Below are 25,521 nucleotides of genomic sequence, written 5' to 3' on the forward strand. Positions count from 1 at the left end.
TAGTTGGTGGTAATTACAAAAATGCCACCTTATCTTTTTGGGTTTTCCTTCAATTTGTATGTTTAGTATGTTAAGATTATTTGTATTTGATCTTTTGCCTATATTTATATGTATACAAAAATTTAAATATGTTATTGCTTGTTAGGTTCAATTAATAAACCATTAAAATATAAATAAAATAATTTAATGCTAGAAAAGTCCTCCAAATTAGCTAAAATACTGGAAACTACTTGAATCGGTAAACATGCATAATTAAATACAAAACCAAAGAAATTGCAAAAAGTACAAAATATGAACTGCAAAAGAACAAAGGAAAATTGCGTAACATGGAGACTGAGGGGGGTTTAATTACCAAGCAAGCAGGTCACTCGGTTCACCCAGATGGGGGTTGTTTGCGGCACTCGGTTCGATGAAGTGGCGTCGTTGTCTTCCTTGACCTCTCGCCGTCTTCCTACACTTCTCGCATTCTCCGCCATATGCAAGATTAGTTCTATTTTTGCAAAGTACGTAACCCCTTGTCCACATTCCATGTCAACTAAGTAATGTTACCCAAATTCCATGTCAACTAAGTAAGCCCTTCGTATAACTTAAAAAAACATTAAATACAGGCCCCTACAACAAATATCAATCAATATATTTGTTAAGTTGTATATATCACAAATAAACAAAAATACACACTTAGACACGTTAACACGTTTTGATCCAAATTACACAGCCTACTCATAATTATAAATCAAAACATTTATGTCAATTTGATTTCTTGTATTCCAGCTTTATTTACTAACTTTACAGATCAAACATAATACAAAATTATATTAGAGTAAAGAGTAAATTGTCAAAATCGTCCCTGAGGTTTGGACATGTTTGTCATTTCATCCAAAACAACTTTTTTGTACCATATAGTCTTTCATTTTATGGATTTTTTTGCCATTTTCATCTAAAAGTCTGACTTTTTTGCCAAAATTGTCCCTGATATTTAGGATTTTTTGTCAATTTCATATATTTCAATTCCTTCCAAATGAATTTTCAAAACACATATTACAATTCCTTCCAAGGGAACCTACTAAGTTCTGCTAGTTGGTTTAAAATTCCACCCCGAACAACCCAACCGAAACAATCCTATAACAGATCGTTTTTACAGAACACTGAAAGTCGAAAATTGTAAAGAATTTTCCCTTCTCATAAGAATATTTTAATTATACAACATAGAAATATGACAAAACCAAAATTTAAAAGACAAATTGACACCAATTATCGTCATTAAACCATCCACACAATCGTCTACAACAACAATAAACTCAAAAATCATAATAAGAGATTAACAAAACGTAAAAATGAAAAACGAATGAGAAAGAGTGAGAGATCCGCAATATATAAAACACCTCAAATGATTGAAAGCCTTGAAATAAATGATCGAAAAACCATTTACGAATGCGCAAACGGTAGATTAAAATAACCACTATGTCCTACAATTCTTAAACACAATCCATGATATTACCCACTACCTTGACATCTATTAAAACGTAAAACAAAGTTGACACATATAGCCCAACTGCTGACCCTTCAAAACCGTTTCTGACCCTTATCCCCGAAATTGACCCAGCAAAATCAAATAAGTAATTAACTAATTCAATATTTAGGAAAAAACAAAAACAAATGACCACATGTTGAAGATCAAATGATATGCAAGGTAATATACTTATGCAGATCCTATGCATGATGATATGTTTTTGGTGAGCACCGGATCCGACCCACAGATCCAGCAAGAACCGGACTGGGCCCGGCACTGAATTCTTACCAATTTCAGAACGAAAACTGATCCTTTTATGCATTGGCGGTTCGAGGTTGTAGGCGGGTCAATTTAAACCTCTAGAATTACAAACCTTGCTTACATCTGTTTAGAGTTTCAATAAGTTATGTTTACAATTTGTTAAAGTGGGTATGCCATGACATAACATGATAATATATTTGAAATCTGAATGCCCTACAAATTAATCGACATACTTATTATATAACCAATAATTAAAAAAAGTTGACGAATAGAAGAAGGATAGATTTATATACAGTTAGGAATGATCAAGAAGGACTAAAACACTAACAATTGACACTGCTTCTCTGAATTTCATATTCCTTACACTCAAAGATGTTTTTTTTTTCTTTTTATTTTTTTAGCGAAATACTAATTTGTTTAATGAGTATCAATTTTTTTAGCGAAATACTAATTTGTTTAATGTGTTCTTACATATTGATATCATAGTTACAATCACTTATGTCGTCTTCCAGAAATTAAACAAATAAAACATCTTCTGTAATTACATACATAAATAACAAATTAAACACGGAAATATAAATCATTTCATGTTATAATAATTTTTTATTAATATCAAATTCTGGTTCTAACTTCTAAGTTATATTCTCTAACTTCTAAGTTATATTCATGGGCATGGAGGAAAGCAGGTTTAACAAAAAAATAACGATGAATATCAAATTCTAACATACCCTTTAAAATAAATATATCCATAACTAAAATAAATGATACGGCACAAAATTAGATCTATTGTTTTTGTTTGAAATCATTTAACAGGGATTGAATAATATGTGAAAAGTGTTGCCTTTGGTGTCGAACATATCCAATTGATGGTGACAATTTGAGACTGGAGTCAGGAGGAGTAAGAAAAGGTTTCCGTGGTGGCGGTTATTGTTTGAGGGGCTTGGAAAATGATTTGGGATATGATAGAAATTGAGAAATTGGCGAATTGGTGGAAGCGGTTGGTAAATATGATACTATGATGTTTGTGGCAGATGTAAACACAATTGTGTGATATTATAAAAGAAGAAATTATGATGTTGATGCGGGCCCAAGTGTGGAAGAGCGGGCCATCTTGTATTTGGAGGCCCAAGATCGCGTAACAAAAGGGGCTTCACTAAAATGACTCTAACTTGGGCTACGGGGGTCCGTTTTGGGCGTGTGACCAGGCGAAACGAACGGGAGAACGAGCTCTATCTTGCTGCAAACGCCTACGGCGGTTTGGGTCATTGTCCAGGCCGAAAAAACGCATATTTCTATTAGTTTTTTCCATTTTTATGTTTTTTCAAGTATTTTGGGCATTTTGTTTTTGGGCTTGTGTTTGGCCCGTTGTCTTTTTTAAGCCCATTTCGAATTTATGTTCCTATTTATATGTTGCCCTAGTGAAATGAAAGACCAGACTTGAATTTTGAGAAAACTGATTTTTCACTTCAAATTCTATGCCCTTTGGGTTGCAATTTGGGGGTTGGGAAAGAACTACACGGGTATTCGTAGAATCAACGTGTGATCTTCATTATCGTACTACTCACTACATCATATGTCTTCATGGGGTGGGATTATGACATGTTCATTCGAGGTTGCAAATCCTGTATATATTTTCATTTGAACACAAAGTCCATGTCTAATTATAACTAATATATGAAAGGATGTGTCGTAAACTTGTAATCCGAAAAGGTGTGTTGTATTATGTATATATCTATTAAAGGGTGTGTGTTGCTTCTTGTATATATAGATAATTTGAGAGTGACCCATTCCAAACCCGTTGTATAATTTGAGGGAGCCAAATCAACTTGTTTAGCAAATAAAAGTTACTTAAATAATGGTCATAACTCAAAAGGTATAATCACAAAGGTATGATCCTTTAGTTAGACATTTGTGAGACCCAAATCTAAAAAAAAAAATAATAAAAAAAAACAAGATAAACCATCAAAAACCAGTACAATTGATCATGGCCTGTTCTTGCAACCCAAAACAAAGACATTATCCAATTTGTTTTTCCAAAATGGTACTTCTATCCTTGACTCAGAGAAACTGTGCAACATTATTATTCATGTATGGCTAAATAACATGTTAAAGAACATTTCTCAGGCGAGCTTACAAGTCATAAGCCGTAACCACAAAGTATGATTACTGGCTGCATACCGAACTGAAGAGGTAGGTGAGCATCCAGCTGAATAAAAAACTGAATTTCCAGCTCCATGGGGTGAACTTATTAATACCCTACAACACAAGTACAAGGCCAATGTCATATTTATTCATAAAAGAACGGGCCGGGTCCCTGAACTTCATTAATTACACTAACTGTTTCTTTTTATATTATGAACTGACCAAAATACCCTCATCTTCTTTAACCGTCATTTTCTTCATGAATCCACCCAATTTCATACAACTCAGCAATACAGATATAAATCTCAAAGTTTCTTGAGTTAGAATATAGAAATTTAAGTTTGTGTAATCAAATGTTCTTGAGTTTTATGAATTTGGATTTTAAAAATATACGAAAATTCAAGAAAACAAAACCGATAGGATGAAAAGAAGAGGGTATTTTAGTCATTTACAATCACTCGAAACCAAAACAGTAACAAAATACAAAAAGAAAGGGACAATTATTGTAATTAATCATATTTAAGGAGCCAATGCATAATGCATACTTTTATATATACCGAAGGGGTGACTTCTTGTAACTTATACTAATACTTAAATTGTTAAATTAATCTTGTAATTTGTTCTAATATTACAAGTGTACATACCCCCTTTGGCTAATTTTTTAAACCACAAGAAACGAGCAATACATACCAGGAGTGGCCGAATGAATATTGAAAGATCTGACTATGTATGCTTCCCATCATGAAATTGAGCATTCTTCGATGACTTAAAAGATTCTAGAAACTTTGTTGCTGACTCCAACTCTTGCTTCTGCCTTCCCTTGTCCCATTGATGTTCGGAAGCCAGTATCTGTATGACACGTGGCACTGCTCGGCCCGCTGCATCAGTATCGAGAAAAGCAAGTCGGGATCTCCTAGCAATAAAATCTGTCGCAGATTCACAATATTCATTTCGAGCACAGTACGCCACCTCAGCTTCAAGGTACGGGTACCCATGAGCAAGCCGCTTGCCAAGATTTTCATTCTACAAAATTTAAAATCATATATGTTATAAAATGCTTATTATGTACACATAGGTGCTCTAAATCTTAAAAGCTGCCAAAAAAGGGAACCTTGCAATTTCATAGATTAAAGAGTATATATGTGTGTCCATGCTATGAATGATGACATTCCAAACTTCTCCAATGGTCACATATTAGAAAATTTGGGTTGTGTTTCATTTCTAACAGGTCTATGGGTTAAATGGAAATTATCTAAAGGGGTATAATCTGGAAATGTATTTTTTACGCATACAACCTCCTATAGTCCTATGTTACTTTATTCAAAGATTTTAATGATTTTTGTACTAATATTGTTTCCGTAATTAAAATTACACATTATTTATTTATAAAAACAAATAAAAGCTTACTTTCGAACGGGTCAATTTGGGTTGTTTTCATATCTAACGAGTCTATGGGTCGAATGGAAAATTAACAAAAAGAGGAATGGGTCAAACGGGTAGAAAGTTTCAAGAAGTGTTGTGTCCGACCCATAGTTACCGAAATCCCGCTTGGTGAGCCACGAATTGCGTATCGGTACGCACTGTACCAAAACGCAATACAAAGACGCACCAATCGCCCTTGAATTCGTGAATCCAATCGCCTGGCCTGGTATATCGCTCCAATTTACAATTTCGTCGTCCGCTCGATTGGTAAAATGCCTACTGGATTGATTTTTTGTTCAATCAACTTGTAAAACGCATACAGAGGTCGTCTTCTATTTTGGCGGGATTTTTTTGATGTTCCAATCAATAACATTATCAGTGTTAGGGTATACTTAGCATTTAGCAATAACATATGTTAAACAGCAGTATGCTTTTAATGAGGTTTTTGTAGTTTCAAATTTGTAAAGAGCATGCGCCTACTCACTCTTTTAATAACTCTTAAGTAAAATAGAGGTGGCCCATGAAGTGACAATGATAAAAGCGGGTAGGCGTAACAGGAAGTCAGGAACTCACTCTAACAAGACATTTTGAAACATACTTTTGACTATTATCTATTAACTAATTAAATAGAGTAATATTCTCGAATCAGTTTATCTAAACAGCTAAAACTTAGTTGCCAATTACAATGAACCTAGAAGATATAGTATCAGTAAACTTCAGTAGAATATGGGGTGTTTGTTGAGCTAAAACCATGGATATGAATATGACACCAAAATGAACCTACCCCCCTCTGTGCCGAATACATCCTCTCTAGCGAATCGTGTACCTGTTCCTCATTCCCGTACGGGTACCAGAGCGAACAGCGATCTAGGACCTAGATAACTATGGTCCGACCCATCCAACTTGTCACCTCTTGATAAGATATATTTGACAAAAACCACCTCTAGATAAGATATCTTTGACAAAAACATTTGACACGAAATTTAAAAGATATCCTATAAAAGAGTTTCTTAAACACTTAGAAAACTAGGGGAAGGTTCATTTGAGAAGAAATTTAATGTCAGAAGAAAAAGAAGAAAGGGCATATTAGTAAAATACTATTTCATTTATAACTCATATCATTAATTATTAGCTCTTTAATTAATTAATCAAGTAATCATTAATTATCCTACATATTATTTATAAAACCTACACATATCAAAATTTTCCTACATTTCCCCTACACATTATAGAATTTTATCCTACACAGTCGAAATTTATCCTACACACCTCGAAAATATATCCTACACAACTCGTAATGTATCCTACACAACTATTAATTTATTCTTCACTTTAAATTAACTTGTTTTTTTAATTTGGAAAAAGTATATATTTTGAAAAGAAGTTACAAATTTAATTTAGTTAGTTATTAAAGGGGAAAAATACAAATTAATGAGTTTTGTAAGTTTACCAATATACCCTTATATTAAAATTAAATACAAATATTAAATGAAGTAAAAATTAAGCATTCTTATTGGTTGAAACTTCTTCTTTTTTCTTCTTACAAAAAAATTCTTCTCATTTGAACCCTCCACTAGAAAACTAATATTCAACCATCTCAAGAAACGTCTATTTAAACAGACAGAATAACCATACATAACATCCTACCACTACAATTTCCATGGGACATAGAACGTACTACCATATATATTTGTTCATTTAATTGACATAATTTACACGATGTTCTTTTACAAAAGGCAACGGATATATTAAGAAGTGGAAAGTGACCCTTCAATTGAGGATTTAATCAAATTCCTGAATGAGCAAAAACATTTCTAAAGCCAAAATTCTAATAACGATGATATCAAATGTATGTGTAATAACATAATAATAAGGACTTTGGTATGAACCTTGCAGTTAATATATTAATATGTAATTAGCAAAAAGATAAAGATGAAATGAAACCTGAGCTATGGCAGCTACTTTTTCAGCCATGGTACCATAAGAATGCGACAAATGTTTAGCAACAGCAGTATCCATGACTCCAGGAACAACTTTTCCTGTATGCGACACCTTCATCCGCACATATTCTTGGGAAAGCACCGTAAAATACGCAGGATCCCATCCATCTCCGCCCACTAGATGTACATTCGATGTCAAACACTTGTTTTTCGGGTTCAGTTTACCAGATTTGATAGCTGCATCAACTGCATCTTCAGCCATGCTGAAGTTCATTTATATCATTATCAATGCTAATTAGACATATATGGCAACAATATGCAATAATTATATATTTATACAGATGCTAACCCTCGATATGTGGTCCACTTTCCACCAGTAATAGTGACCAATCCGGGAACATCTTCACACACAACATGATCTCGTGAAATACTCTCTGTATTCTTTGCGTTTGGATCTACCGCCAATGGCCGAATACCACTCCAAGCAGACAGGACATCTGTGCGCCGTACCTTTATTAAACAACAGGTTTTAACAGGCGTTAGTTTTTTGTTTCAAGAATGTCGGGAACGGAAATGGTACAAATTTGAAATTTAGCCTAGACTGGCATAATTGGACAAACCATAGGGACGAAAATGGCAGTTAACTCAAATGAAAATGTACAATGACCTTTTTACCCTTAATTAAACAGACTTCTTTAACGGACGTTAACTTTTTGGACTGAAGTAGCATGTTTCAAGAATGTCAGGGACGAAAATGGTACAAATTTGAAATTGACCTGGACTTGCATAATTGGACAAACCACAGGGACGAAAATGGCAGTTAACTCTATAATCAACGGCACGATAAGGTGCATAATGTAAAAAACAAGAGAAATCTGCAAACCTTAACATTGAGATAATCACATATGGCATCAAGTATAAATTCGATTTCATCCTCATGAGGTTCGGGAAGCATGGTAATGCTGGTATTGGAGTCGGTTGTACCAGCAACTGTTCTTCCTAACCATGGGAGCATGAACACAACACGTCCGTCTTTCGTTTTCGGAACGATTAGACCCATTCCCTCCGGAGAATAATAGTCAGGCAACACAATGTGCACACCGCTACTCGGACAGATCATCGGTTTTGCGTCTTTATCAGCCAGTTTTCGAACAGAGTCACAAAATGGTCCACCTGCATTAACCACCACTTTTGCGTATGCATCGAACTCTGTGCCTGATAAGTTGTCCCGAATACGAGCACCTATTATCTGTTCCCCGCCATCTTCCTTAATAAAGGATACAACTTCAGCATGATTAAGAACAGAAGCGCCTGCTAATGCAGCAGTACATGCTAATCCAACGTTAACCCGCGAATCATTCATTTGTCCATCATAATATACTACTGTTCCCTTTAAACTTCTATCTTTGCCTTTTCTTGCTAATGTAGGGAAGAGTTCGGCGGACTCTTGTGCAGAGTAATATCTAGATAAGTGAAGTAAATGTTTTCCTGCCACTAGATCATACATTTTTAAGCCCACCCAATAGTATACTGCCTCAAACCAGCTAAAACATGGTGTCATGCAGGGTAAAGCATGACAGAGGTGTGGTGCGTTATCGATAACCTGTTTGCGTTCCTCTAGTGCATGAAAAACTAGCTTTAGTTGCCCGTAATCTAGATTGAACACGGCTTTTTCCAAGTAGCGAACACCTAAAAGATATAAAATATATGAATACAAATGTTTAAACTGAGAACAAACAATAAAAAAATCCATAGTTTATTAACGAGCAGATTACCTCTACATTTTATTTTTCACAAAATTTCATTTTGTTAAGAATATATATATAATAAGATTACGTGAGCAGTGGTAGCACGTGCAGGGAACTAGGGAAGGACTCCTTTTAGTGCTAATACTTATAGTTGTAAGGTCTGGAACTGATCAGAATATACACAAACACTATCTTACACACACACACAATCAGAAAGGAAAACGGAACATAAGTATTTTACGTGGTTCGGTCGGTGTGAGTCCACAGGCTACAACTATTGCGCATTTCATTATTCTATGCTCAAGGAATTACAAAGGTCCTATCATCCATTAATAATCACAAGATTCGTGTTACAGACTTTAGGACCACGAAACATTAATGTAAGCAATCTGCATATTCTGTGTAACTGTAAAGGAGCTAGAGCCAGCTGTCCTCCCCTTGGCCGAACAATACTAACCATCTTATGATGTCTAGTATGGTTATCATTTAAGTGCAGCTACTTAATTACAAGCTAATCAGAAATAATCAACAAGGAGGATCCTGAGCCAATTAGTGATAACTTGTATACACATTGTTCATGAATCATGATCCAAAAAAGTAACTACCAAAAGTAATCTGAATATAATTTACTCAATATGTCACAATTCATACATATATATATATTCTATATCAATCTTATAAAACTCATGAATACAACTTATAGCATCCTAACCCTAACATAATAACAACTTATAACAAACTTAATCAGAATTCATCATCAAATCATCAATATACACTCCAAACACACACAATCACAATTCACACCAACCAAATCCAAAAAACCACAACACATACCTCCATGAATCAACTTCGTAGATCTAGACGACGTTCCAGAAGAAAAATCATCCCGTTCCACCAGACCAACCCTAAGGCCTCTAGTAACAGCGTCAAGAGCAACGCCACATCCGGTGGCTCCACCGCCAACAACAAGAATGTCGAGCGGATTCGAAGAATTTGCAGCGATTAGAGACGATTGTTGTGACGCACGCGATGGAATAACCGCAGCCGGATCGGTGATCTTCTTATGGACTGTGTCTAGGGCTGAACCGCCGATGTTACGGTCGTTGGAGGATGCGTATGGATGACGGAGGGTGACGTAGGAACCGCCGAGCGCGACGGAGAGTGCGGCGGTGTAGCCTACGCGCCGAGCGCGGAAAAAGCTCGCCATAAGTTTGTTTGTTGGTTTGAGTGAATGGGATGAAGAAGAAGAAGGGAAGGGGAGTGGGATGTTTTTGACTTTTTTCTGTTTACTTTGCCTTGGGATTTGTATTAATTGTATGGCAAGAAAGTAGGAGCTTATTTATCTACATATTTAATTATTATTATTATTATTATTATTATTATTATTATTATTATTATTATTATTATTATTATATATTTCTAATTTTTTAACATGAAAAATACATTACTGATAAACCAAAAATGAAACTTTTCTAAAACATGTAGTTAAACACTCGTACACGCTAGCTCGAAATTACACCGATCTTCACATGTTAATGTCAAATACTTCTCCCTATTCTTTAACCATAGATAGATATAAGTTTTGATCTCTTCCCTTGTTCTACCAAGGTTCGACCGCTTGTGTTCAAAACCACATCATTTCGCGTTTTCCACATGACCCAAACGCTTACCTGGATAATTGTTATGATCACCTTTCGTCGTCTTGCTGATCCGCGAAACCTGTTCTGGACCATGAACAGATCCTAGCTTTCTAAAATGAAATAAAAAATAAAGTGGTATCTTGCACCATAGACCCACAAAGTCCAATACATGTTGGGCCATATTACAAGCCGCAAACAGATGGGATTTAGATTCGTCTCCATCATCACACAATCTACAACATAAAGATGGAATGTGGATGTTTCTACAAGCTAAACCCACAGAAGTTGGAAGTTGATTCAACACAACCCACCAACACAATGAATTGACCTTTAAAGGGATTCACCACCAATACGTGAAAGTGTGAAACAATCATACGAGTTAATTAACCTTTCACTCCCACAATCAATCCGTTTTCACTTTTTGATATTTTAACTTTTAGTCCGGCATTCATCCGGAATTCAATCCGTTTTAACTTTTCGTCCGACATTTGTATTTTAATATTCGATTCATATATTAACTTTTAGTCCGGCTTCAATCCGTTTTCATCCGGAATCAACTTTTAGTCCGAAATCAGCTTTTCATCCAAGCCGCAATCAATCCGTTTTCATCCGGAATCAGCTTTTAGTCCGAAATCAGCCTTTTCATCCAATCCGTTTTCATCCGAAATCAGCTTTTTAGTCCGAAATAAGCGTTTTCATCTAATCCGATATCATTCGAAATCAACGGTTTCATCCGTAATTCATTTTCTTTTTCATCCGTAAAATCTATCTTTCTTATAATCATCCGCAGTCAACATTTTGTTTCTAAAAACCTAATAAATCTCCGTTTTCATTCGAATTCAACGTTTTCATCTAATCCGTTTCAAAATCAGCATTCTGTCTTCATCATTCTCAATTTGTCGCAACTACTCTTGCTTCGATCCTGTATGGGCATTGCCAAGCTTTTCTTTGGCTTGAGGACATGCCAACCTGTACACATGGAAGATGCAGCGTTGTTCTTTGACAAAGGTTTGCGTGAGGCGATTGAGGAATTGGTGGTTTGTGGAGGTCCTTTCTTTGGAGACCTCCAGTGGCGACTTGCCTCTTTACCTATTAGGTTTGGGGGTTTGGGGTTGTATTCGGCTGTAGAGGCTTCATCCTATGCTTTTGTGGCCTCGAGGGCCCAATCCTGGATGCTACAGGACCACATCTTAAGAGACAGTGGCATATGTGGTATGGATTCTGATTATGTTTGTGCTTTGGCTTGTCTTCGTGATACGATTCCAAGCTTTGACTTCAGCGGTTTCACTAATAAGGACACCGCCCCCCCTAAAGCCCAACATGCATTGGCGAGTGCTCTTTTTAGTAAAATTGTCAACGAAATCAAAGTACAGTTTGACTTGACCGTTAGACAAAAAGCCGTTTTTGAGTGTCTCCGAGCACCACATGCACAAGATTTCCTTCTTGCTATACCTATAGATGGGTTAGGCCAACATATGTCGCCGGTTGAGTATCGTACTATCCTTAAGTATCGCCTCATGATTCCTCTATTCCCAGTTGATGAGGTATGCCCTGTCTGTCATAAGGCGTGTTTGGATTCCTTTGGGGAGCATGCGGTTCATTGTAAAGAGCTCCCGGGGTTCAAATACCGACATGATTTGGTTAGGGATGTCCTTTTTGACATATTCAGGTGCGCTGGTATTTCTGCTAAGAAAGAGGCACCCGTTAATTTCTTAACAGACCCATTGGAAGGGAGATCTACCCTTCGACCGGCCGACATTCTGGTCTTTGGATGGGTAGGAGGAAAACATGCCTGTGTGGATCTAACAGGGGTTTCCCCGCTTGTGGGCTTATGGGGTAGTGCTTTCACGTGGGTCAGGCTGCTTTAAAGGCTGCTTCGGGTAAAGTGACCAAACATGAGAAAGCGTGCCTTGACAACCAACACGTGTTTATCCCATTTGCTTTTGATACTTTTGGTTTTCTGGTGCCAGAGGCTGTGGACCTACTTAGTCGAGTTCAAAGGGTCATGCATAGTAATGTTATGACCCCGAGATCTATGAACGTAGTTTTTAAAAGGCTTAGTTTTGCTATTCAAAAAGGGGTAGCGGCGCAGCTTGTTGCCCGTTTACCAACTATTTCGATGTTAATTATAAGTTAACAAAAATAGAGAGAAATTAAGATGAAACACAAACAAAATTCTAAATCCAACCATGAGCTAGCGGGTAACGTGGGGTTCCTTTTAGAGGGTGGGCAACTCGCGGTTGCTGCCCTCCTTTGGTTTTCCACTCCCACAACTCATCTCGAGTTTGGCTTATCACTTGTGTGTTTCCATCCAAAAATGGCAGCTTAAATACGCGTATGGCTCCTACGAGACGGGGAAGGGATGTTAAGTCAGTTGGCCCTGTGCAGGGTTCTGCTAGTGGTCTAAGGACTTGTCCTTTCAAATTTTTTCACGAATGTAAAGATGGGAAGCCGGGATCTGCGGGTTTTTTTCGCCTGCTAGAACATATGCAAAGCACCCACTTCAAGACTGAAAACCGAAAGCTAACTTTAAAGGAGGCTATCTCTAGGGACGTAGACCCCTTTTTGGACGTCGGGAAAGTTCTTAGAGCAGGAGACAAATGGTTGTGTGGCCGCTGCATGGTCATGCATGCTCTCAGTAGAGGGTGCAAGCATGATGATGAGGTCGTGTAGTTTGCCATAGTATCGGGGGACGTGGAAGATTTCATCGTTGGGATCCGGAAACCATGTCAAGTGGTGGTTGACACAAGCCCATGTCACCCAGCAACGGTCGGGGTTGGTGTTAACCTCCTCGAGCGAGTTTTTTCCCTCCCTATTCAGACTGTCAAAAGCATTCCTCCCAGTTGTCGGCTGATGTTTGCTAAGGTTTTAACAGGTGCATTGCGTAAAGTGGTTGTGTCACCAAGATCAGTCGACAATTGGGTCCAATTACTTTTGTTGCCGCGTTGCACCTTACGGGTGGTCAGACCGTCCTCCCGACAAGAACGAAGATCAGGGAACAGGAAATCTTTGCAGTGTAATAACATCCTGCATGCGCTTACAATTTGGAAAGATGGGTCTGGTTTTGATGAATTAGTCTCGTCCCTATTGGATAGCGTGGGGGAGGCGGGGACTCTTAGGAGAGAATGCAGGACGGAGGGAGACAAAGATAAGGACCCTAATATTAAGCAATGTCTCCGAAAAGTTAGGGATGGACATTTTACGGCTGCGGTTAAGGTCCTAAGCTCCAGTGGAGTCGCCCCTCTATGTGATTCGACCTTGAAAGCTCTTATTGATAAACACCCTGTGGTGGCGCCCCCTTCCTTGCCTCCCAACCCTCACGCTCAACCCACTCTTGTTGTTGATGACGATTGCGTGCTCAAATGTATCCGATCCTTTCCTAAAGGGATATCGTGTGGTAGGGACGGGATGCGAGCCCAACACTTGTTAGATGCTATCGGGGGTGAGGGATCAATGGCTTCCTCGGGTTTGTTAACGGCCATTACTGAAGTTGTCAACTTATGGCTTGGAGGATCCTGCCCTAAGGTGCTAGCAGAGTTTGTTGCCTCAGCCCCCCTTACCCCGTTACTGAAACCCGATAAAGGAATTCGACCTATCGCTGTGGGAGGTATATGGCGAAGGTTGGTTTCCAAGGTGGCAATGAAGAAGGTTGGGAAAAACATGGCTCAGTACTTGGGAGACTTTCAGTTTGGGGTGGGGATGTCAAACGGTGCAGAGGCGGTGCTTCACAGTGCGAACAGGTTTCTCAACTCCTTTCATGCTGATGGTTCCTTAGCCTTGCTTACTGTGGACTTCTCGAATGCGTTCAACACGGTTGACCGCACAACCTTCCTGAAAGAGGTTCATCAACATTGCCCGTCAATCTATCGATGGGTTTAATTCCTGTACGCCCAGCCTGCCCGGTTGTATGTTGGTAATGAGTGTATTGGGGCTACTACTGGAGTGCAACAAGGGGATCCCTTGGGGCTCCTTCTTTTTTCTCTTGCCTTACACCCACTCATTCTCAGGGTGCAGGACCGATGTAACCTCCCGTTTCATGCTTGGTACTTGGATGATGGGACGATTATTGGCAATGCGACGGAGGTTGCTAGGGCCTTAGACATTATTAACGAGGAAGGGCCATCCCTAGGACTTTACCTCAACATTAAGAAAACAGAGGTATATTGGCCGACATGTGATGGGCAGAAACTTCAGGACGGGCTTTTCCCGAAAGGGATTGGCAGACCAGAGAGGGGGGTTAAGCTGCTGGGTGGAGCTGTTAGCCATGACCCTAGCTTTGTTGGCGAGTTGGCAGGGCGGCGGGCGACGGGGGCGGTTGAACTCATGAAACTCTTGCCATGCCTTAGGGACCCTCAATGTGAACTCCTTCTGCTAAGATCGTGCATAGGGGTTGCTAAGTTACTTTTCGGCTGCGAACTTGTCAACCTTATTTGATGGAGGATGCATCATCCCGGTTCGATGATGGCCTCCGAGAGGCTATAGAAGACATAGTCGTAGGTGGTGGCCCATTCTTTGGGGACCTCCAATGGCGTTTGGCATCCCTGCCAATGCGTCTAGGTGGTTTGGGTCTGCTCTCAGCTCGAGATGTCGGGGTTTATGCTTTTGTGGCGTCCAGAGCTCAGTCTTGGGAATTACAGGATCATATCCGTCGGAACAGTGGGGTTATCGAGCTCGACGTGGACTATCTGCAGGCACTTGAACGCTTAAATGTCTATCTCCCAGACTTTGATATCGGCGGTTTCTCTAAAAAGGACACCGCCCCCTCGAAACCACAAACAACTTTGGCGAATGCTCTGTTTAGCAAAATCGCTCAAAGACTGGGAGAAAATTCTGATTTGTCACCTCGCCAAAGGGCGGTGTGGGAGTGCCTGAAGGATCCCCATGCTCAGGATTTTCTGACCGTTATCCCAATTGAGGGGCTGGGACAATGTATGTCAGCAGTAGAATACAGAGCAATCCTTAAATACCGGCTGATGATCCCTATGTATCCAGAAGATGAAACATGCCCAATATGCCGTAAAGCTTGTATGGATAAATACGGAGAGCACGCAGTGCATTGTAAAGAGCTCCCTGGGTTCAAATATCGGCATGACTGGGTACGAGATGTTTTGTGGGACATCCTGAGAAGAGCTGGGATTTCAGCTAAGAAAGAGGCTCCTGTGAATTTCCTTACGGACCCCATGGAAGGGAGATCTACTCTACGACCAGCAGATCTGCTCTTTTTTGGTTGGGCTAGGGGGGAACACGCTTGTGTTGACCTCACGGGGGTTTCCCCTATGGTTGGCTTAAGGGAAAACGGGTTTGTAGCTGGTCAAGCAGCAAGAAAGGCAGAATCGAAGAAAGTTGACAAGCACGCTAAAGCTTGTGCAGAGAACCAGCATGTTTTTGTCCCTTTTGCCTTTGACACATTTGGCTCTCTAGCGCCAGAAGCTATCCAATTCCTGACCAGGGTCCAACGGGTCATCCACAACAATTGCTCGGCACCAAGGGGACGAGATTTTGTCTTTGGCAGATTAGGGTTTGCCATTCAGAAAGGGGTGGTGGCGCAGCTTGTTGCCCATCTACCTTTTGTTTTGATGTAACTTGGCAAATATGAATGAAAAATATTTTCTGTTTAAAAAAAAAAAAAAAACACTTGTTCCATTTAAAGTCGATTCCTAAGGGGAGGGGGTGGTCACTAGTGACCATTTTTCCATCACTCACAATATCCAATCATGTTCCGCCATGTTAGCAACCATTTTCCATCACTCACAATCTTTTTTAGTGTGGGTGGTCATCACTCACTACCACACCCAACAATTTCCCCCCAACCAACAATTACACTCACAAATAAAACTATCAAGGCGTTATAAAAATAACGAAAATCGATTTCATTGAAAATATAACGCGTTATATATGAAGGTGAGGGTGGGATTTATGAACTTCAACGCGTGATACAATTGTATCATGGTAAATAACGTAAGTGCCCCGTGTGGCCTAAGTCCGAAAAAAGATCTTTTCAACAATTCCAGAATAATTTAGGTTGAATGTAAAAGTTACTGCTTTAATGACATTAATTGTTGATTTGTTTATCCCAATTCCAGAAACAAAGGAGAAAAAAGACTGCTCAAACAGGTTACAAAATTGGGTTTGAAATAAAAAATTTATTTGGATTGTAGAATAATGATTTTCAGTAATACAAAGACATGTAGCCGTTCTAGCTCAGTTGGTAGAGCGCGTGGCTTTTAACCACGTGGTCGTGGGTTCGAGTCCCACGGATGGCGTATAATTTTTTTTTTATTCTAATAAAGGGATAAAAAGCAGCCGACAGATAGACGCCTGTAATAAAAGTAGTACTTAATATAGGTATTTAAACAAATGAAATGTCACGAACCAACAAGGCAACAAGTATACCGAAACAAAAATGCCATATTATTTATTTTTGAACCTTAAAATAAGGTTTATGGGTTTCATATGGGTTATTGGGATTAATCTGAACTGTATTGGTGCTCATATAGTTCATACTTAACCATTTGACAAGTGAATTTTGGTCTGATCAGTGGTCCTCGACGAATTGTGGAGCGATTACGCTTATTTAGTCCGGTGCATAAAGAGGTGATGTTGGACTGGAATGGTCCCGGACCAAGGACCGACCCACAAGATTGATATTCGGGTTATACCGGGTCAGGTTTCACTGTCCTTACCGGTATATTGCTGTGCTGTCTCCTAGAATGCACAAAACCAAAATCTATCTATTTAATGAACAAAAATAACAAGAAATAGTTTCCCCTTTAATATTCAGAGTACATCAAGTCATCAACATCCAAAATAATCAAATGTCACATCACAATAAATCTATCTGGTGACATGCGCCACAAATGAATCCAACTCCATCCGTGTAACACCACCATCCACCATCGATTGCCGCACCTTACCACCAAGCTCCACCGCCCTCTTCCTTATCTCCTCCCCTTCATCCGACGCCATCAATCTTCTAACCACATCTTCAACCACCGCGGAACTCACCAACTCTTTTCTTTGCATCCAATCCCTCACATACATCCCAACTTTTAAAACATTGGTTATAAGCATAGCGTTGCGCGGTTGATCAGAATGCATGGGCCATGCCGCCACGGGCACGCCCATGGTCATGCTCTCCATGCTCGAGTTCCACCCACAGTGACTCATAAACCCTCCAGTAGCCGGGTGCCCCAGGATTTCCAGCTGGGGCACCCAGTCCACCACCACTAATCCCCTATCCCCTACCCGTTCTTCAAATCCGTCTGGTAGTTCAATCTTTCGAACTTCACCATCAAATATATCGCCTTTATCAGCATCCCTCAACACCCAAATGAATCTTTGCTCGCTTTTTTCCAAACCCAAAGCGAGTTCTTGAATTTGCTCGTTGCTGATCGACGTTGTTGTGCCGAAGGAAACATAAAGAACCGAGTTGGGTGCTTGTTTTTCGAGCCAGTCGAATAGTTTATGACGCTTATGACTCGCATCGGTAGTGATCTTAACCGGGTTGAAAGGGCCAAGAGCCCAAAGTTTTTGTCGACCTTGATAATGTTCTTGTTCGATTAGATCTATGAATTTTCCTTCAATAACCCTACTTGCGTCAAAAATGGTACCTACAAGTTGATTTTACCCATCAGCTCAACCAAGGCGTTCAAGTGGTTCCGCCACTAGAATGTTGGATTTTTACGTAAATTTAAGCTTTTTTTATTTAAAGAACTATCTGAGTTAAATCAATCATTTGACATCAATAGAAAGGAGAAACTTATATGACCCCAAACTGCGGCTAAATGGTTATACTTTTTCTCATATTAGAGTAAATTACGATTTTGGCCCCTGTGGTTATATAATTTTTACCCTTTTAGCCTGAAAATGAATCTTTTAACATCTGAGCCCCCAACGTCTTTTTTTTCTAACCCTTTTGGCCCTCAACGACTTTTTTTCTAACACTTTTGGCCCCTAAAAGTAAATGGATGTGGTTAGTGTTAGACTAGTGGGTATGGAGAGTCTCATCCCCAAGGGGATGGGCCGCCACGTAGGAGTGGCTTGGAGGGGATGGACCTAGGGGGTGAGGGAATGAACCCCTTTATGTATATATATGTATGTATGTATAGGTATATGTGAGAGAAGAGAGGAGAAGGAGGCCCGTCGACTTCGTCTGTGGGGAGCCGGATACGCCAGGACGGGAAGAGGGGGGCAGTGTGGGGGACCGGCGCCGGGCCTAAGCCGGCCCCCATACCGCTTAGTCTTAGGGGCCAAAAGGGTTAGAAAAAAAGACGTTGGGGGCTCAGATGTTAAAAGATTCTTTTTAGGCTAAAAAGGTAAAAGTGATATAACCACAAGAGCCAAAATCGTAATTTACTCCTCATATTATTATTATTATTATTATTATTATTATTATTATTATTATTATTATTATTATTATTATTATTATTGTTATTATATAAAGTGAAAGTAAAGTAGTTCCTTTCGTTTAAGGGGGAATATCAAATGTCTATATCCATCTAAACTTGTAAAAATATCATATTTTCTTTCTTAACACTACTTTTCATCAAATTATATAAAGTTAAAGTATTTTAGAGCATTCACATCCATTCCACCATATTTTCACCCTAAATTACACTAGAAAACACTACATTTTCTCTCTCCTTTTCAATTAAATAATATTTTTTATACCTTTATCATTACCTTTTCTCTCTCCTTCACTCACAACCATTTTCAAAATATATTAAACAATTTATAGAGGGTGAACAGTGTCCCCCCAAATATACAGATGAACAGTAACATTTTCTCTCTCCTCCACTCACAACCACTTTTTATACTTTTTATATTTTAAAAACACCACACACACAATTTGATTATTTGGATAATTAGAGCATTCACATCCAACTCCCTAAAAATATACATACATTCCACTAAAAAACAACTCCTATATCAATATATTTTCACTAAAAACAAATACTTTTTCCCTCTCATTTTCAATTAAATAATATTTTTATACCTTTATCATTACATTTTTCTCTCTCCTTCACTCACAACCACTTTCAATATATATTAAAAAATTATAGTGGGTGAACAGTGTCCCTCAAAATATACAGATGAACAGTAACATTTTCTCTCTCCTCTACTCACAACCACTTTTTATACTTTTTACATTTTAAAAACCCTACACACAGATTTTGATTCCCAAGATGTGAATGCTCTTAGATGTGAATGTTCTTAACCAGAGAATTTCATATATCTATATCTAAACTTGTAAAATAACATTATTTTTCTCAACACAAGTTTAGAGGTGTATATATGAAATTGCCCCTGCTTTTAACATACCAGATGTAAACTTCTGGCACGATACATCCGTGGACGCAATGAACCGTGCTCCATCCATCGAGTAACAATCTTCATTACTCGGGAGTTGGCTTTCCACAAGCGCAAGCTCACCATCAAGAACCGGCATGCCAGTGGCCTCACGTTGGTACCAAAACCCGGCGAAAGCCGAACAACAGGAGAACATATAAGCCTCAACATTACCATACAACCCAACATCTTGAACAACCGGGCCCATAAGATAATCATAAACAACCACAACACGTTTACTTAACAAGAATGTTTCTAGTAGCCCAACAAAATGCTGGCGGAGATGCATGGCGGATTGGAAAGATGGTATAAGTTGTGTAGGGAACTTGACGGAGGCGGTGGGGTCGGGTGGCGGTGAGGGGAAGTGGGGGGTGGGGTAGTGGTGGAAATGGATGGTGGGTGGGAGTGGGATACGGGTTTGGGCTTGGCGGTTGTGGGTGGTGGTGGTGATGACGTGGACTGGGATGTTGTAGCCGGCGATGAGGCGGGAGAGGTGGAGGAGCTGGTTGAGATGGCCCTGTGCCGGAAAAGGGACCACCACCACCGTGATGTTGGGTTGTTGGTTAAGTTCAATGGTTGCCATGAAAGTGAACAAGAGTTTTTTTCTTTCAAATGGTGTGTGAGTGGGCCAAAAAGTATAGAACAAGGCTACAATATAAACAATTCATACGTTGATTACAATGATGATAGTCATTAATTCATTAGTCATTAATGCTTTTTTTCCACATTGTTGTATTAAAATAATTTTTTTGTAACGTCTAACAAATCCTGGTTATCCGGATACATAGGCAAAAGACTATACATGCTCGCTATCGCAACGCTAGTGGCCTGGTTCGTCACCAAATCCAAGGAAAGCAATTGTCTGAAAACCTATTATGGTAAAACCCATGACTCGCACATAGTACTACTGAGCAAAAAGTTCGGGGGATCGGACGCCCCTGGCCCCTTGAAAGCTACGCCCCTATCCTAGTGGTAAGATATTTCTTATTTATCTAAGGGATGAAATGTTAGAAATGAAGTATTTAAATCGTGCAAGATATAGATAGTCATTGATGATTGATATGAATAGGTTAATATTGGTACGTTTAAAAAAAGTAGTAATATTGTGGTAATAACATCATGGGTTCATTTCTATAATATCTCTTAAAGTAATATATTGTGGTAATAACATCATGGGTTCATTTTTATAATATCATTAAAGATATTAAAAGAATTTATTTTTGTTGGTTAATGATCAATGATCAATACTTAAAAGTTAAACGTATATAGACATCATTTTGGTCCCACGTATTTTATTAATTTAAGTTTCCATTGAGACTATCAATAGCAACATTGAAATTTAGTGCGACAATATAAAATAAAATAATCAATGATAAAGACGTAAAAAAGATAATATTACGTATAGAGGGTTAGGTTCATACAACCTTCTTGATAGTGAACACTAATGAACTAATCCTAACCTTTGATTATTAATACACAATGTATACAAAAGTGTAAATTAATGGTTAGGATTTGATGATGAAAATACACTAATGTATTTTACGACTTGATAATGTAAATCAATGGTCAAGATATGTTCACTCAGTTCACAAATACACTAGTGTTAACTTTAGAATATCAGTCTAAATATAGATTGATATGTAATGTTATGAAGATTAACTAAAGAGGATAAATTAACATTGAGTGTTCAAATACTCATAATTATATAAATATAGATGATTTTGGGTTTTTATTATAAATTCTCAAAATTTAATGATAAATAATGAATGTGCAGAAGTAAATTATTATAAAATTTGTTATTAATTATATCGTTGTGTTGTTTAGGTGAATGTCTTAAATTCCAAATGATAAAGTAAGTCAAACAAGGACTAAAATTAAAACGGTCAAGGAATAATATAAAAATTAAAAGGACAAAGTATTAACTGCACAAACTCTAATTTTCTGCACCCTGACCTTCTAGAAGTGGTATATATATATATATATATATATATATATATATATATATATATATATATATATATATATATATATATATATATATATATATATATATATATATATATATATATCGTCCTATATAGCGTAGGGCTAGGTAGAAAACCCTAAAAATTTGAGAAAACCCTAGAAAACCCAACCTCCCGACATTTTTTTTTTTTTGAAAAAAATAACACATGTAATATACATGTTTTTAAGAGTTTTGAGCCAAAAAATCAAAAAAGCGCCGAGTGGTTTTTTTTTTTTTTTAAATAAACAAGTTTCAGCACTTTTTTGTCTAACACATGTTAGTGATGAAAGTTGCTGAAACTTGTTTATTTTTTTTAAAACATCCACTCGGCGCTTTTTTGATTTTTTTGGCTCAAAACTCTTAAAAGCATGTATATTACATGTGTTATTTTTTTTTTTTAAAAAAAAGGTCGGGAGGTTGGGTTTTCTAGGGTTTTCTCAAATTTTTAGGGTTTTCTATCTAGCATTGTCCTATATATATGTTAGGGCTGAATTTTTACAATACATGATCCTCACGTGTGATCCTAACCAGTGATCCTTGTTTCTTTGGCAGATAGTGATCCTCAGTAGAGTTCCAGGATCAGGATCACGGACCATCATAGGATCCTCATGCTAACAGTTGCTTTCGTTGAATTTAATGTTGTTTTGCAGGACATCTAGCAGGATCCGCTCTTAAGCATCACAATCAAAGGACGCGTCTTTACAACTATAGCATGTGCTTAATCGGAGATGGACGTTGTGAAGGATATGGAAACTTGGCATGATTTAAGGGCGATAATTTAGGCTAGATTTACTTTTATTTCTAAAGGGGTAATGAGCTGATTATTAGTCTTTTTACCTAAAATAGGTCACCTACACTTGTATATACAACACTCTTCCTCATTCGGAAGAACACACGACACAATTCTCACACGCTTAGACACTCGAAACTATAGTGATCCTTGTACTCAGCTCATTATCATCCGAAGTTGTAACTATTTTTCTTATATTAAAGTTTGGTGATCGGTAGTTGCCATCACCCGAGGTTTTTTATGCTGGAGATCATACATTGATCAAGGGCTTTTTCCTCGTATAAATCATTGTGTCTTTGCATATTTCACATTGAAGTGATCCTTTACTTTTTCTATAGACCAAGCATCATACCCCATTTACATAAAGTTTGGTTGCATTATCCTTGTGTGATTTTTGACCAAAACAGTTTGGCGCCCACCGTGGGGCAATTGGTGCTTCATTCATAAGAAAACCTTTTGTTCGGAATCATTTCAAAGAATTACATGGCTTCGTCATTGAAAAACATGTCCACGGCGATGTCTGCAGTCACCTCGTCTCAGAACACTCTGCCTCCTCCACCGGCAGGATCCCAGAAGAATGCTGAGAAGAGACCAACTCCTACTAATTCTAAACCTCCATCTTCTTCTGCTATGAATTCTTATACTCCTAGTACTAGTGACGTATTTACTTTGATTTTGCAGATGAAGGATCGTATGCAGCGACAGGATGAAACTAATGAAAGGATCCTCAGGGAAATTGGAGATCTCAAAAGACAAAAGAAAACGGCAGAGGATCATTCCCCACTGATGCCCAAATCCTTGAGCTTTGATACTCCAATGATCACTTCTCAGCCATCGGAAATTCCAGACGTGCAAATTATGGGAGAATCAAGAGGATTGCACCTCGGATCAACAGCAATGACTCAGGCATCAGGCTCACACTTTCAGCCGGCAGGATCCTATCCCCAGCATATGGGATCCTTCATGAATTCGGGAGCCTATCCGGGAGCACAGCAGTTTCAAGGATCCTACTTTGTTCCAGGATCATCCCAGGGTCAAGGATCCTACTTTGTTCCAGGATCATCCCAGGGTCAAGGATCCTCCTTCGTTCCAGGATCATCCCTAAAAAGTTTGCAAACAGGAAGTCTAGATGTCCATCAAGGGGACTTCATTCCAATGCAGACCATTGCTTCCACTGGTCCCTCCGTTATCCCAGAATCCCAGCAATATGGATTCACTAACTTGAACTCAATGGGAGGTAACACTTTAAATAACTATCTTACCACTAACCATGGATTCATGCAGGATACAGGTATCAATCATGCTATGGCCAGGGAATTGCAGAAGCTAAAAGATATGATCTCAAGTGTTCCAGGGGTAGTCAAGCCTATCCCAGAGATTGCAGATGGAAGCCATAAGGTATCTCGCTTTGCACCACCAATTTGTGATGCAGAGGTACCCAAAAGGTTCCATATCCCTACTATGAAGCTGTATGATGGTACTACGGATCCAAAGGAGCACATAGCACAATACAGGGAGAGGATGGAGATCAATCCTATCCCAGAAAAGTTGAAGGAAGCATGCCTATGTAAAGGATTTGGATCCACTCTTACTGGATCAGCTCTTAAATGGCTGCTAAGTCTTCCCCCTTACTCTATTACTTCATTTGCTAATTTAGTTAATTTATTCAATAACCAATTCTCTTGTAGTAGAAAATTTGAAAGATTAACTAGTGATTTGTACAGGATAACTCAAAATCATAATGAATCATTAAGGGATTATATAACTAAATTTAGTAAAGAATCCTTGGACATTCCCAACTTGGATATGGCTACGGCTGTTGAAGCCTTCAAAATGGGACTGCTTAAGGATTCATTATTCTATGATGATCTTGTTATGACACCATGCAGGAATCTAGATGAAGTAAGAACTCGGGAACTCAGGTTCATCCGGCTAGAGGATGACAAGAGGATCCAGGAGAGACAAGTAGGATCCTCAAAACAGGAAAAGCAAGGATCCTCCTTCAAGAGCAATAAGTTCAAATCCTACCATAGAAACGACAACCAGAATGTGCATGCTGTTGACCAAGAAGAGGATGATGAAGATTATCCTCCAATCTCAGAATATTGTTTTTCCGTTGATAATCATGAGCTAATCCTTGCAATGCAGAATCTAGGAGAAAAAGCTAGGTGGCCCAGGAAGAATGATAAACCATCCGGGACTAAAGACAAGTCAAAATAGTGTGCATACCATGAGGATTTCGGGCATCTAACTGAAGAATGCATAGCTTTAAGAAAAGAAATTGGATATCTGTTAAGCAAGGGGCACCTAAAAGAATTGTTGGGAAGAAAAAAGCAAAGGACTCAGGATCCTGAAAGGATCCCTGAAAAGGCTCCAGCACCTCCGGCAAATGCACAAGTGATCAACTTTATTTCCGGAGGATCAGACATCTGTGGTACATCCTTCTCGGCGGCCAAAAGGCATGCAAAGGAGTCAAAAATGAATAATGGAGAAAGACCTATTAGAACATCAAGTGTCTTAGAAGGGAAGATGATAACGTTTGATGAGGATGATCGCATTAACATTCAGGATCCTCATCATGATAGTTTAGTTATTACTCTCTTTATCTCTAACCATTTTGTCCGCAGGATCCTTATCGACGGAGGAAGCTCAGTGAACATTATCCAGCTTGATGTTCTGAAGAAAATGGGTATCCCAGAATCAGACATCACACCA

At 38.5% G+C, this 25,521-nt stretch overlaps 2 protein-coding genes and 1 non-coding gene across 3 annotated transcripts; 1 reads left to right on the top strand and 2 right to left on the bottom strand.

The window, feature by feature from the left end:
- Window positions 1-3,713: 3,713 nt before the first annotated feature.
- Window positions 3,714-10,320, bottom strand: LOC110872439 (glycerol-3-phosphate dehydrogenase SDP6, mitochondrial). Its single transcript, XM_022121237.2, has 6 exons — window positions 9,858-10,320; window positions 8,159-8,964; window positions 7,625-7,785; window positions 7,280-7,538; window positions 4,604-4,936; window positions 3,714-4,027 (listed from the first exon to the last, which is right to left on the bottom strand). Exons 1-5 carry the CDS (start codon window positions 10,228-10,230, stop codon window positions 4,637-4,639), a joined length of 1,899 nt encoding a protein of 632 aa, XP_021976929.1. The 5' UTR covers window positions 10,231-10,320; the 3' UTR covers window positions 3,714-4,027; window positions 4,604-4,636.
- Window positions 10,321-16,853: 6,533 nt separating this feature from the next.
- TRNAK-UUU lies at window positions 16,854-16,926 on the top strand. The gene has a single exon. It is a non-coding gene; the product is annotated as a tRNA-Lys (tRNA).
- Window positions 16,927-17,380: 454 nt separating this feature from the next.
- On the bottom strand, window positions 17,381-20,685 carry LOC110872440 (zeatin O-xylosyltransferase). The gene is made up of 2 exons (XM_022121238.2): window positions 19,985-20,685; window positions 17,381-18,273 (listed from the first exon to the last, which is right to left on the bottom strand). The coding sequence occupies exons 1-2, from the start codon at window positions 20,592-20,594 to the stop codon at window positions 17,498-17,500; spliced, it is 1,386 nt and encodes a 461-aa protein (XP_021976930.1). The 5' UTR covers window positions 20,595-20,685; the 3' UTR covers window positions 17,381-17,497.
- Between the last annotated feature and the right edge of the window lie 4,836 nt (window positions 20,686-25,521).

Source organism: Helianthus annuus, chromosome 8 (assembly GCF_002127325.2).
Source record: "Helianthus annuus cultivar XRQ/B chromosome 8, HanXRQr2.0-SUNRISE, whole genome shotgun sequence".
In the NCBI taxonomy this organism is placed as follows: domain Eukaryota; kingdom Viridiplantae; phylum Streptophyta; class Magnoliopsida; order Asterales; family Asteraceae; genus Helianthus; species Helianthus annuus.